This window comes from Nansenia antarctica, assembly GCF_963989245.1.
Source record: "Nansenia antarctica genome assembly, chromosome: 15".
NCBI classification, from domain to species: Eukaryota; Metazoa; Chordata; class Actinopteri; order Argentiniformes; family Microstomatidae; genus Nansenia; species Nansenia antarctica.
Window position 1 is genome coordinate 27,332,490 of NC_137685.1, and position 13,528 is coordinate 27,346,017.

Consider the following 13,528-nt stretch of genomic DNA (forward strand, 5'->3'; position numbering starts at 1 on the left):
TACACACAACTAATACGAATATGTATTGCAGTTCAATTTAGAAATAGTGTGCGACATTTATCTTTACTACGTCTTATGTTTTGTCTAATATGTATTTGAAGTTTATTGCAAAGATACAGCTTTGCCCTTCGCTATGCGCAATACCACAGTGTAACCGGAACTGAAAGAATGAATACTTGTTTCCGGGGACGGCATGTGACGGACCACAACATCACGACCAACAACACCAGACGTAACAGTGATCTCTCTCGTTGTCTTTCCTTCTCCAGAGTCGTCAGAGATAGAACCTTATCTCAGCTCTTAAACCCTAACCTTACCTGTCTGACATGGCGGGGCTGGAGGTGTTGTACACCGGCCTGGCAGGGAGCATCAGCTGTCCTCAGGACGTGGTTGTGTGTTTCGTTCACTGGGAAATGATAAAGAGCGGATACAAGTGTCTGGGGTCTGGCGATGAGGTGAGAGGGCTGCTGGCTGCTACTGCTAGATAGATAGACAGACAAACAGACAGACAGATAGCTACAGATAGTTAGATAGTCAATGTTATCACTTGGTGTCAAGCAGTTTAGCGATTAAACTAGGATGACATTGAGCTGATGTCATGGTGCCCGGGCTGTTAGAGAGGCAGGAAGAGAGGGAGGGAGAGAGGCAGGGAGAGAGGCAGGAAGAGAGGCAGGTAGAGAGGCAGGGAGAGAGAGAGGGAGGGAGAGAGGCAGGAAGAGAGGCAGGTAGAGAGGCAGGTAGAGAGGCAGGAAGAGAGGCAGGTAGAGAGGCAGGGAGAGAGGCAGGGAGAGAGGCAGGGAGAGAGGCAGGAAGAGAGGCAGGAAGAGAGGCAGGGAGAGAGGCAGAAAGAGAGGCAGGGAGAGAGGCAGGAAGAGAGGCAGGAAGAGAGGCAGGGAGGGAGAGAGGCAGGGAGAGAGGCAGGAAGAGAGGCAGGGAGAGAGGCAGGAAGAGAGGCAGGGAGGGAGAGAGGCAGGAAGAGAGGCAGGGAGAGAGGCAGGAAGAGAGGCAGGGAGGGAGAGAGGCAGGAGGAGAGGCAGGGAGAGAGGCTGGAAGAGAGGCAGGGAGAGAGGCAGGAAGAGAGGCAGGGAGAGAGGCAGGAAGGCTCATGTTGCCATAGTGATGTACCCTTTTCCCGACTGTGTCGAAATGATCAGCACAGTGATCGGTTCATCACTGTCTAGCTTGCAATATGAATCTTATGGCTGAAGAGTAGTGTCTAGCCATCTATTTTGATTGTCGATTATGTGAATGTGATGTTATATATTTATCTGAAGTAACGTTCAGAGATTCAAGCTGCCATAACCTAGGAGGTGCAAACAGGCTCTCCTCCTGTCCTGACCATGCGTTAACATTGGGCTATCTGTGTTATCTGTCAGCTGATGTGTCTTTCACTCTGTTGTCATGATCAGCCTGGGAGTGGTGACAAGAAGTCGGAGTGTCTTCCCTCTGGTTGGAACAGCAGTAAGGAGTTGTTCACCCTGCGATACCAGTCTAATGATGACAAGTCACATGTCCTGGTCAAAGCCATCACTGTGGACTCCACCTTGATCTTCAACCTAATGGTAAACTACAAACCATATACTGTAGTCTTCGACTCATATAGCGATAAGTTATTTCTTAGAAAAGTCTACAGGCTTGATCTAGATGTTCTTTTCTCCTGTTCGTCGTCAGGATTCAGCCACTGAGCAAGTGTCAGACCTGACGGTGAATGTCGGTGAATATGTGGATGCCGATCATTTGCAAACATTTGAAAGGTTGGTTCATATGTTGCAACAGTAATCAACATTATCATATGCTATTAGATGTTATTCTCTCCTTCTGTTATTCCTGTAGAGCACATTGTTTTGCATTTGTGTATGAAATGTTATATGGGTCAATGACGGATAAGGTTTGCAGAAGTGCAAAGAGGTAAATGATGTATAACACATTTTCCATTAATAATATATGTTATGTTTTGCACCCAAAGATGTGCAAATAGGACTAACATAGATTGTCATCATTCGTTACAACCATTATATTTATATTCAGGCTACCGGTAACTAGATTTCTGGTTGTACCGAATGATTATTTTTGGTTTTACCAAATTACTTTCTTCAAATAAACAGTTAAAACAGGCACATGTTTAGCTACCTATGTGAGAACTTGACTTTGAGCTTGAACTTAGCAATATAAGAATTCATATTAAATATATCTTTCTAAAATATTTCAACATTTTCAGTGTGTTTTAGCGGTTGTACCGAATGATGTGATGAGGACATTCATAACAGGGAGTGGAAAAGTGCATTTATCAAACATTTAAGCTGGCTACTTTTCTTCTCACTCAGAGAGTCTGCTGCAGGGGTCTTAATGATGTAATATCCCGTCACATGATGATTATCAGTTGATTTGATCCAAAATGGTGCCATGGTTGCTCCGAATAATATCAGTGACCTTTTTTTTGTGTGACAAAAGTGATTTGAGGAAAGCAAACATTTCTACATAAAAATCCTTAACCATTTTGCAGTATATTGTTATAAACCCTTGTAAAATCATGCCAGAATGTTTATATAATAGTTGTAATAATAATTTTAGATATTTTAATGGCACATTAGCTGGTTGCATTTGTGTTCAGACGGTTATACCGAATTACTTTTCAACCCTTTAAAGAGCTTTAAAGAACTGTAAATAGTGTTAGTTATCATAATGTATATATATATTAATTGTTAATTTTAGAAAATATTACATTCAGACACAAAATGTACACGTCATGTCATTGACCCATATACAGTGGGGGAAAGAAGTACTCAACAAATTAACAATGTTTTTATTCAACATATTTCCATTGCAACTATTCACATGACATTTAGACCAGACCAGTATTAACTCAATAACACTACACAGCTAAAGGAATTGGAACACTCCAATCCCCCCCAAAAAGTGTTGTGCAATGAAGGGGAATGACACAGGAAAGAAGTAGGCCTATTGAACACACTAACTTAAATTTGTTTCCAATGACACCTTCAAGACACTTCCTGTACGAATTAACACATCTCTCACAGTGATCAGGTGGGATTTGTCCCGTTCTTCAACACAGACAGTCTTTAAATCTTGAGGATTCCAGGGGGCCTGCTGGTGAATCTTGATCTTCTGTTCCTTCCACACATTTTCTATTGGATTGGATTGCCATTGGACTCGCCAGTCCAACACATTTTATTTTCTTCCTCTTGAACCCATTGAGAGTCTCCTTTGCCGTATGTTTTGGATCATTCTGGGTCCACCTGCGTCTCAACCTCATCATCTTGATGAATGACAGATTCTTCTCAAGAATTTCCCAGTACATGGCTCCATTCATCTTCCCTTCAATCATTTTGATTCCACCAATACCATGTGAAGAGAAACAGCTTCATACCATGATGCTTCCACGTCCAAACATCATTGTAGTTATGGTATTTTTAGGATCATACGCAGAGCCATTTCTCCCCCAAACATGGCGCGTCGTATTGTTGTAAAGTTAGATTTTTGTCTTGTCTGACCAGACTACACTCTCCCAGTAATCTACAGGCTTCTCCCAATGTTTTCTAACTTCAAACAAGCTTCAAAATGTATTTTCTTTACTGTACCCATTCCTTCCAGGTTTTTCTGCAGCTTTGCTCGAGTGGTCCTTGGCTCTTGGACTACACTTCTGACTAACTTTCTGACTGCCCGGTCCGAAATCTTGTGAGGAGCTCCTGTGCATGGCTGGTTGATGGTCGAATGATGTTTCTTCCACTTGCGAATAATGGCCCCAATGGTGTTTACGAGAATATTTAGGAGTTGAGAAATGTGTTGGTAACCAGTGCCGTTACTATGCTGCTCAACAATGTTGTTGCGAAGGTCTGGGGAGAGCTCTTTGCCTCTACCCATCATTAGATGTTTCTTGCAGGAAAGCTTGGTGACAAATGATTTGTTTACTTGCATTCAGAGGTGGGAAACCCTTTTTCAAAGAGTGGAAGTACTTACCCACCAAACTGCACTAACCCAGCTGATTCTAATCAGCACAGGTAGGAGAACTCATTAGTGGCATAAGCTGGTTTAGTGCTTTTTCTTACTGTGTTCAGTATGTTTTTCCAGTGTCATTCCACTTTATCGCACATAGCTTTTTTTTAATGAATTGGAATGTTACAATTGCTTTAGCTATGTAGTTTTCTTGAGTTTAATACCAATGTCCAGTCTTAATTCCAAGTGAATTGCTGCAATGGAAATATGTTGAATGAAACAAATTGTTGATGTGTTAAATATTTATTTCCCCTACTACTATTTAGTTCTATATTTGATATTTGATCGCCCTGTCTTGTCAGTGTATTTAAGAACACAGAGGATTTGGCGTCAAAGGTGAAGACACGACTCCTTTCCTTAGTGACCGCGCCGAAAGTAGAGGGGAGTAAAAAGAAGAAGGAGAAGAAGAGTAAGAGAGACACGTCAGACGACAACCAGCCGGACAGTGACCCTCTCCGCATTCCTACAAGACAACCGCACACTGGGAGGCAGCCTGACTGGTGAGCGCTATAGCAGTATAGCAGAGGTAGTAATGATAGTACAGTACTTTATCAGTCTGTGCCACAGAGCATCGATTAACGCTCACGCATACTTTGCCACCCCTAATTTCACTGATATGTACAAATTGGCCCATGAACCACTCTAAGTACAGTAGGCTGACCTCACACAGTAGGGTAGAACTAATGCACATGCTGTGTTCAAGAAGTAACACATCGGTTTTGATTCATTAGTCAATTGTTTTATCAAGAGCTTGAAGCCAGGCGAATATGATTTGTGTTGAGTATGTTGATTTATACTATTTATAGGAAGAATTGTGCTGGTCAGCCGGGACAATTAATGAACAACCTTCTTACACTGAACACAGCATGACACGTCACTGCTCTGTCCCAGTCCCACCATCAGACTGTCTGTCTGTTTCCCCCAGTATGGTGTGGGCTGTGGGGTACAGTATGGTGTGGGCTGTGGGGTACAGTATGGTGTGGGCTGTGGGGTACAGTATGGTGTGGGCTGTGGGGTACAGTATGGTGTGGGCTGTGGGGTACAGTATGGTGTGGGCTGTGGGGTACAGTATGGTGTGGGCTGTGGGGTACAGTATGGTGTGGGCTGTGGAGTACAGTAGGTTGTGGGGGGAAAAAACAAGGATGAAAGTAGTAGTTATTTTGATAATGGTGTAGGCTAGTTCAAATGTAATGCCTCTATGAGAGATCATATAGATATATTGTTAACTATTAGCCCATCTATTGTGCGGTTTTCCCTGATCCATTTGAAGACGAGATGAATTGTGCACACCCAAACGCAGACTTATACAAAGCCTGGCCCATAAAGTTGTTGCCTTTAAATACGTGTGATTGACTGCATACAATTCCTTGCGTCTAAATTAGTCACACATTTGCTCTAAAAGAACAGTTGAGGTGGATAATGAAATGAGACAATATGAAAGGAGGTACTGTGTTAAAGTAAGAAATAATTGACAAAGTGGGAACTAAAAGCGGACATTAACTACAGAGTGAAGCTACAATATAAATGGATTTGCCCCCCCCCCCCCACACACACACACACACACACACTTTAAACACACACACACACACTCTCTCTCTCTCTCTCTCCCTGGTGGCACTCTCATGCCCTCCTTTCCTTTTGATGGTTGGCTTGGAGCGCTGTCTAGACACTCTGTGTGTCACGCGATGAGCTTAGCATTCACAGACACAGGCTGTGTCTCCGTCCTCTCCTCCTCTGACTCTCCTTCGTCTGCACTGATCTGAGGACACAGGAGAGGTGACGGCAACATGGGCCATGGCTATTATTGGCCGTTCACTTTTACCCATCCAGGTCACTCCGATGGAGGGAAGGAGAGTCAAGGAGAGGAGGCAACTTTCATTCTACTGAGATGCACCTGCCACATTACTATCCAACTCCCTACTGAAATAATGACCTCATGGTTATTTGCCTAGGGGATTAATGAGAGAAGAACCGTAAACAGTTTTAGTCTAGTCTTGGCTGTGGATGTGGATTTGAGGGTAATGTAGATGTACACTTGTATGAGGTGCTGGCAACTGGCTGCTACTGGGTGTGTCTTCCAAGCACGTTATCTTCCCATCCTATTCAATACTTGAATAGGGGCCTGTGTGTCTACTGAGAAGGAGAGAGAAAGAGTAAGGGAGGTAGAGAGAGAGGGAGCTGGAGGGTGAGAGGAAGAGAGAGGGGAGTAGAGAGAGAGGGAGCTGGAGGGTGAGAGGAAGAGAGAGAGAGGTAGAGAGAGAGGGAGCTGGAGGGTGAGAGGAAGAGAGAGGGAGGTAGAGAGAGAGGGAGCTGGAGGGTGAGAGGTAGAGAGAGAGACAGGGAGCTGGAGGGTGAGAGGAAGAGAGAGGGAGGTAGACAAAACATGAGAGGGCACAGAGAGTCTATTTTTAAACAGCTGAGTAGTGTCAGTCTCCTTCTGCAGACAGGAGGCCGGGGGGGTGGTGCAGGAGAGGAGAGTGTTGTCCTGAGGAGATGGATCCTGTCACTTGGCTTCTGTCTTCCCCCCCCCCCCCCCCCTTTTTATTTTTCCTGATGACCCTATCAGATTGATCTGGTGATGTCAGCGATTTATCGACCTTGCTGTTTTTGCTGTTCTTTCCTGGAGGGAAGGAAGGGAAGCAGAAAGAAAGAGAGAGAGAGTGGGTGGGAGGGAGGGACAGAGAGGGCGGAAGGGGGAGAGAGAGGGAGGGAGGGAGGAAGAAAAAAAGGGCCCTCATTAATAACAAACTGAACAGGGCTAACCTGCGGAGAGACAGCTTGGATAAACACGTGCATGCGTGTGTGTGTGTGTGTGTGTGTGTGTGCGTGTGCGTGTGCGTGCGTGCGTGCGTTGGGGAGGGGACACTTGCTGTATCAGATGAACATTAGAATAGAGAACAGTATACAGTTAGGTCCGGAAGTATTTGGACAGTGACACAATTTCCATAATTTTGGCTCTGTATGCCACCACAATGGATTTGAAATGAAACAATCGAGATGCAATTGAAGTGCAGACTTTCAGCTGGGGGTTGAACCAAAATATTGTATGAAACGTTTAGGAATTGCAACCATTTTTATACACGGTCCTATTTTCAGGAGCTCAAAAGTAATTGGACAAATTAACATAATCCTAAATAAAATGTTCATTTTTAATACTTTGTCGAGAATACTTTGCAGGCAATGACTGCCTGAAGTCTGGAGCCCATGGACATCACCAAATGCTGGGTTTCCTCCTTTGTGATGCTTTGCCAGGCCTTTACTGCAGCAGTGTTCAGTTGTTGTTTGTTCGTGGGTCTTTCTGCCTTTAGTTTTGTCTTCAGCAAGTGAAATGCATGCTTGATCGGGTTGAGATCAGGTGATTGACTGGCCATTGCAGAATATTCCACTTCTTTGCCGTAAAAAAGTCCTGGGTTGCTTACGCAGTATGTTTTGGGTCATTGTCCATCTGTATTGTGAAGCACCATCCAATCAACTTTGCTGAATTTGTCTGAATCTGAGCAGACAGAATATCCCTAAACACTTCAGAATTCATCCGTCTGCTTCTGTCTTCTGTCACATCATCAATAAACACTAGTGACCCAGTGCCATTGGAAGCCATGCATGCCCATGTCATCACACTGCCTCCACGTTTTTTTACAGATGATGTGGTATGCGTCGGATCATGAGCCGTTCCAAACCTTCTCCATACTTTTGTCTTCCCATCATTCTGGTACAAGTTGATCTTAGTTTCATCTGTCCAAAGAATGCTGTTCCAGAACAGGGCTGGCTTTTTTAGATGTTTTTTGGCAAAGTCTAATCTGCCCTTTCTATTCGTGAGGCTTATGAATGGCTTGCACCTTGTGGTGAACCGTCTGTATTTGTTAATGTGAAGTCTTCCCTTTATGGTACACTTGGATAATGATATGCATAGACTGTTCTCCACTTGGCTGGATGTTGTGATGGGGTTTTCCTTTACCATGTAAAGGATCCTGTGATCATTCACCACTCTTGTCTTCCATGGAGGTCCAGACCTTTTTGTGGTGCCGAGCTCACCAGTGCGTTCTTTATTTCTCAGAATGTACCAAACAGTTAATTTAGCCACCATTAATGTTCCCGCTATCTCTCTGATGGATTTTTGTTTTGTTTTTGCAGCCTAAGGATGGTGCCTGTTTCACTTGCATTGAGAGCTCTGTTGACCGCATGTTGTGCGTATACAGCAACAGCTTCCAAATGCAAATGCCACACATGGAATCAACTCAGACCTTTTACCTGCTTAATTGATGATTGAATGAAGGAATAGCCCACACTGGCCCATGAAACAGCTTTTGACTCAATTGTCCAATTACTTTTGGTCCCTTGAAAAAGAGGGAGCTCCATATTAAAGAGCTGTAATTCCTAAACCCTTCCTTCAATTTGGATGTGAATGCCCTCACCCTTAACGCTGAGAGTCTGCACTTTAAGCCCATTATATAACTGTAACTTGAAGATGTTTTGGTAAACAGCTAAAATAACACAAATTCTGTCTGTGTCCATATATATATATGGACCTAACTGTATATGCAAGTACAAATCAGACAATTTGAATTTAATAAGTTGAACAAACACTGAATGTTTGTCTTAGCATACAGTGGGTTTGGAAAGTATTCAGACCACCTTCACTCTTTGTCATATTGCAGCCATTTGCTAAAATCAATTAATTTCATTTTTTTCCTCGTTCATGCACACACAGCACCCAATATTGTCAGAAAAACACAGACTTGCAGAAATGTTTGCAGATTTATTACAAAATAAACACTGAAATATCACATGGCCATACGTATTCAGACCCTTTGCTGTGACACTTGTATATTTAACTCAGGTGCTGTCCAATTCTTCTGATCATCCTTGAGATGGGCCTACACCTTCATTGGAGTCCAGCTGTGCTTAATTATATTGATTGGACTTGATTAGGAAAAGCACACACCTGTCAATATAAGACCTTACAGCTCACAGTGTAAAGTCAGAGCAAATGAGAATCATGATGTCGAAGGAACTGACTGAAGAGCTGAGGGACAGAATTGTGGCAAGGCACAGATCTGGCCAAGGCTACAAAAAAATGTATGTTGCACTTAAGCTTCCTAAGAGCACAGTGGCCTCCATAATCCTTAAATGGAAGACGTTTGGGATGACCAGGACTCTTCCTCGAACTGGCCGTCCGGCCAAACTGAGCATCCGGGGGAGAAGAGCCTTGGTGAGAGAGGTAAAGAAGAACCCAAAGATCACTCTGGCTGAGCTCCAGAGATGCAGCGGGGAGATGGGACAAGTTCTAGAAAGACAACCATCACTGCAGCCCTCCACCAGTCGGGGCTTTATGGCAGAGTGGCCCGACGGAAGCCTCTCCTCAGTGCAAAACACATGAAAGCCTGCATTGTGTTTGCCAAAAAACACCTGAAGGACTCCCAGACTCTGAGAAATAAAATTCTCTGGTCTGATGAGACCAAAATCGAACTTTTTGGTCTTAATTCTAAGCGGTATGTGTGGAGAACACCTGGCACTGCTCATCACCTGCCTAATACCTACAGTGAAGCATGGTGGTGGCAGCATCAGGCTGTGGGGTGTTTTTCAGCTGCGGGGACAGGATGACTGGTTGCAATTGAAGGAAAGATGAATGCAGCCAAGTACAATGATATCCTGGACAAAAACCTTTTCCCAGAGTGTTCACGACCTCAGAATGGGCCGAAGGTTCACCTTCCAACAAGACAATGATCCCAAGCACACAGCTAAAATAACGAAGGAGTGGTTTCAGAACAACTCTGTGAATGTTCTTGAATGGCCGAGCCAGAGTCCTGACTTAAATCCAATTGAGCATCTCTGGAGAGACCTGAAGATGGCTGTCCACCAACGTTCACCATCCAACCTGACAGAACTGGAGAGGATCTGCAAGGAGAAATGGCAAAAGATCCCCAAATCCAGGTGTGAAAAACTTGTTGGATCATTCCCAAGAAGACTCATGGCTGTATTGGCTCAAAAAGGTGCTTCTACTAAATACTGAGCAAAGGGTCTGAATACTTATGTCCATGTGATATTTCAGTGTTTATTTTGTAATAAATCTGCAAAATGTATGTGTTTTTCTGACAATATTGGGTGCTGTGTGTGCATGAACGAGGAAAGAAATGAAATTAATTGATTTTAGCAAATGGCTGCAATAGTCAAAGGGTGAAAAACTTAAGGGGGTCTGAATACTTTCCGAACCCACTGTACATATTGGTGAAGTAGTAGTGTTTCATTTGTCAGAGGATGATTGTGTGTGTGTGTGTGTGTGTGTGTGTGTGTGTGTGTGTGTGTGTGTGTGTGTGCGTGTGCGTTGTTTTCAGGTCGGACCCCATGGCTCCATTTGCTGCAGGAGGAGCAGACCTGGATCCATTTGGGTGAGTTTCTGTTTCATTCAGCCGACAACACCAGAGACCTTCAGAATGTCTCCTTGCCGACAACGGCTTTTAGGTAGAAACGTGTGCATATTTTCCCTCCTACTGTAGATGCAAAATTAAAAGCGATTGACAGATTCGGTAAGAAGTTCTTCTTGAGTGCAAATCATCTTTGGTTCTTCTGAGTTTAAAACAACTACTCAGCCACCAATGCCACGTGGACAAAGGATTATTAACAATTCATTGTAGACTGCTTCTATGTTGTTGTACTTATCTAGGATTAAGGGACTTAAATGGTGAATAATGAATATAGTGCACAAATACTATGGAAGGATTATTGTCCTTGCAGACACAAAAATAGAAATTAAAGGGATAGTTCACCCGGATTACAACTAACAACCGTTAGATTGCTCCCTACGTTGAAAGCAGTCTAGGGGCCAGGAAAGACTGCATTCCCCAGTTTGGATGTGTTTAGGTAGCCAGTGTTAACTTCAAATCACTTTAGCCACTGTTAACAAAATTAATGGGGCAATTGGAAAAAGTTCAAGATTGCATGGTCAAATCAATTCAAATGAATCCTATGACTTGGTTTGAAGTTACCTATAGGTGATTTGGCCACACATTTGGAACTTACAGTAGTTGACTTTCCCCATTCCCTCCCATTGTTTTTGGTTTAGCCGTAGCTAAGCTAAGCCATTAGTGGCTATTCAAACAAGTCCATATACTAGCTGACTATAGTCTCTCCTGGCCCATAGACTACCACTCACTACTCAAAGAAGGGAACAAGCTCATTTAGTCATTTGGGTAATGTTCAGGCACAATAGAATAATGGTTGTTCCTCGTCTGTGTTTGCTTCCTAGTGGTCGTGCTGGGGGGATGATTGTGGACCCTCTGCGAGCCGGTTATCCTCGTTCTGGGTTTGACCCCTCTGGTGGGTTACCAGGCGTTCTGCCACCAGGCGCTGTGCCACCCGGGGCCCGTTTCGACCCATTTGGCCCTGTCGGGAGACACAGACCTGGGTAAGACTTACCTTTCACACTGAGGCATTTTAGATTGAGCAAAACAGTGAGCAAGTTGACGACATAAAAGTGATGTTCCGAATAGATGGGAAAGTACATAAACAAATGGAGGCTTTGAATACTGAAGCGAGACATTTCATTGCACTACACAATAGTAGTAGTAGTAGTAGTAGTAGTAGTAGTAGTAGTAGTAGTAGTAGTAGTAGTGATGTACCGATGATGTTCGTGTATGTGCTCTTTGCTTTCCAGGCCAGACCCAGACCACATGCCACCACCAGGTTATGATGACATGTTCATGTAGAAGACAAGTCACGTTCTGCTTCCTCCTCACACACTGGACTACTTCCTGTCTCTACACTGCAAGAGGAGTAAGAACTTTAAATGACTGACAGAAAGCTGTGTGTGTAATGTGAGGAATACAATGCACTTACATATTTTGATGCTTTTTTTCTGTTTTTAGATTTGTGTTTTGAATTTTTCTGTCTTGGCTGGTCAATAAACTCTCAATGCAAAACGCTCTAATAAAATATCTGTGACATTCCAGCTTCTTGTTCAGTATGATTCCATAGAAAATGGGTTGGAAGGTTAGAAGCACAATTCTGACAAATCCTTCATTTAAAAAACAGCCTACAACAGTGCCCAGGAAATCCTGTAAATGTATTTTGGGTCACAGTATATCAAATTCTCCTCTCCATCTATTAAATTCTGACCTTCACAGGAGAACCAAATGAATGTTGGCGCTGTAACGTAAAAATCATTTTTTTTGTACTCCCCCCCACCCCCCCCCCAGTCAAATGAGATGGCAAAGGGTCATATTCCCCCTGTCTTTTTTCCTGGAGCTTTTAATACTGTGTAATCTGAGTGGAAAGAAAAAGAGAAATTATCCTAGTATAAAGGAATACATAATGGACAATCGATCACATGACACACACCAGTATTTCTATTAATTACCTGTTTATTTTAGGGCTCTGAAAGCAAACCGGTAACACTTACAGATATACAGTTGTGCATTCATAGCACATTATAAGACTTGTTATAAGCATGTATGACTGCATTATAATCATGATCTATTATAATATGATCTTGATCTATTATCAGCCATTTTCCATCAATAAAACTATATATATATATATATATATATATATATGTTACGGTACATGTGGGAATACGGTACATGTGGGTTAGGTGCTACGTCGATTTAGTACATGCTGGCATGTCTAACCCTAATCCTAACCTTAACCCTACCACCCTAGCACCTAACCCTAACCCTAGTTTTCCCACATGTACCGTAACATATATACAGTGGGGCAAAAAAGTATTTAGTCAGCCACCAATTGTGCAGGTTCTCCCACTTAAAAAGATGAGAGAGGCCTGTAATTTTCATCATAGGTACACTTCAACTATGAGAGACAGAATGGGGGGAAAGAATCCAGGAAATCACATTGTCTGATTTTTAATGATTTAATTGGTAAATTCCTCTGTAAAATAAGTATTTGGTCACCTACAAACAAGCAAGATTTCTGGCTCTCACAGACCTGTAACTTCTTCTTTAAGAGGCTCCTCTGTCCTCCACTTGTTACCTGTATTAATGGCACCTGTTTGAACTTTTTATCAGCATAAAAGACACCTGTCCACAACCTCAAACAGTCACACTCCAAACTCCACTATGGCCAAGACCAAAGAGCTGTCAAAGGACACCAGAAACACAATTGTAGACCTGCACCAGCAGGGTTGCCACGCTACCTGGAAAACAGGGAAAACATGGAAATTATTGAGCCCTGTTCCATACCTGGAAAAGGCATGGAAACTGAGCAAAATTGAAAATTAACATGGAAATCTTGTGTTGTCCTGGAAAATTTGATAGGCTTTCTAAAACATTTAATAATTTAAGTAGTTGGCTTGGAACTGTCTGGCTGTTCTAAATGTGGCTTTATCAATGTTGGTTGGCAATAGGGCTGCCACAAACGATTATTTTCATAGTCGACTAGTCACCGATTATTTTAACGATTAGTCGACTAATCGGATCATAAATTACAGCTTATCGCACAATTACTCAATCGCTCTTATTTAGCTATCATCTTCTAAATCAGCTTCTAAATTTAGCTTGAAGTT

At 42.9% G+C, this 13,528-nt stretch overlaps 1 protein-coding gene across 1 annotated transcript; it reads left to right on the top strand.

Annotated features, from left to right (window-relative positions):
- The first annotated feature begins 220 nt into the window (after nucleotides 1-220).
- Nucleotides 221-11,959, top strand: psmf1 (proteasome inhibitor subunit 1). Its single transcript, XM_080545561.1, has 7 exons — nucleotides 221-455; nucleotides 1,410-1,562; nucleotides 1,672-1,754; nucleotides 4,317-4,514; nucleotides 10,347-10,400; nucleotides 11,258-11,416; nucleotides 11,666-11,959. The coding sequence occupies exons 1-7, from the start codon at nucleotides 327-329 to the stop codon at nucleotides 11,715-11,717; spliced, it is 828 nt and encodes a 275-aa protein (XP_080401687.1). The 5' UTR covers nucleotides 221-326; the 3' UTR covers nucleotides 11,718-11,959.
- The last annotated feature ends 1,569 nt before the right edge of the window (nucleotides 11,960-13,528 follow it).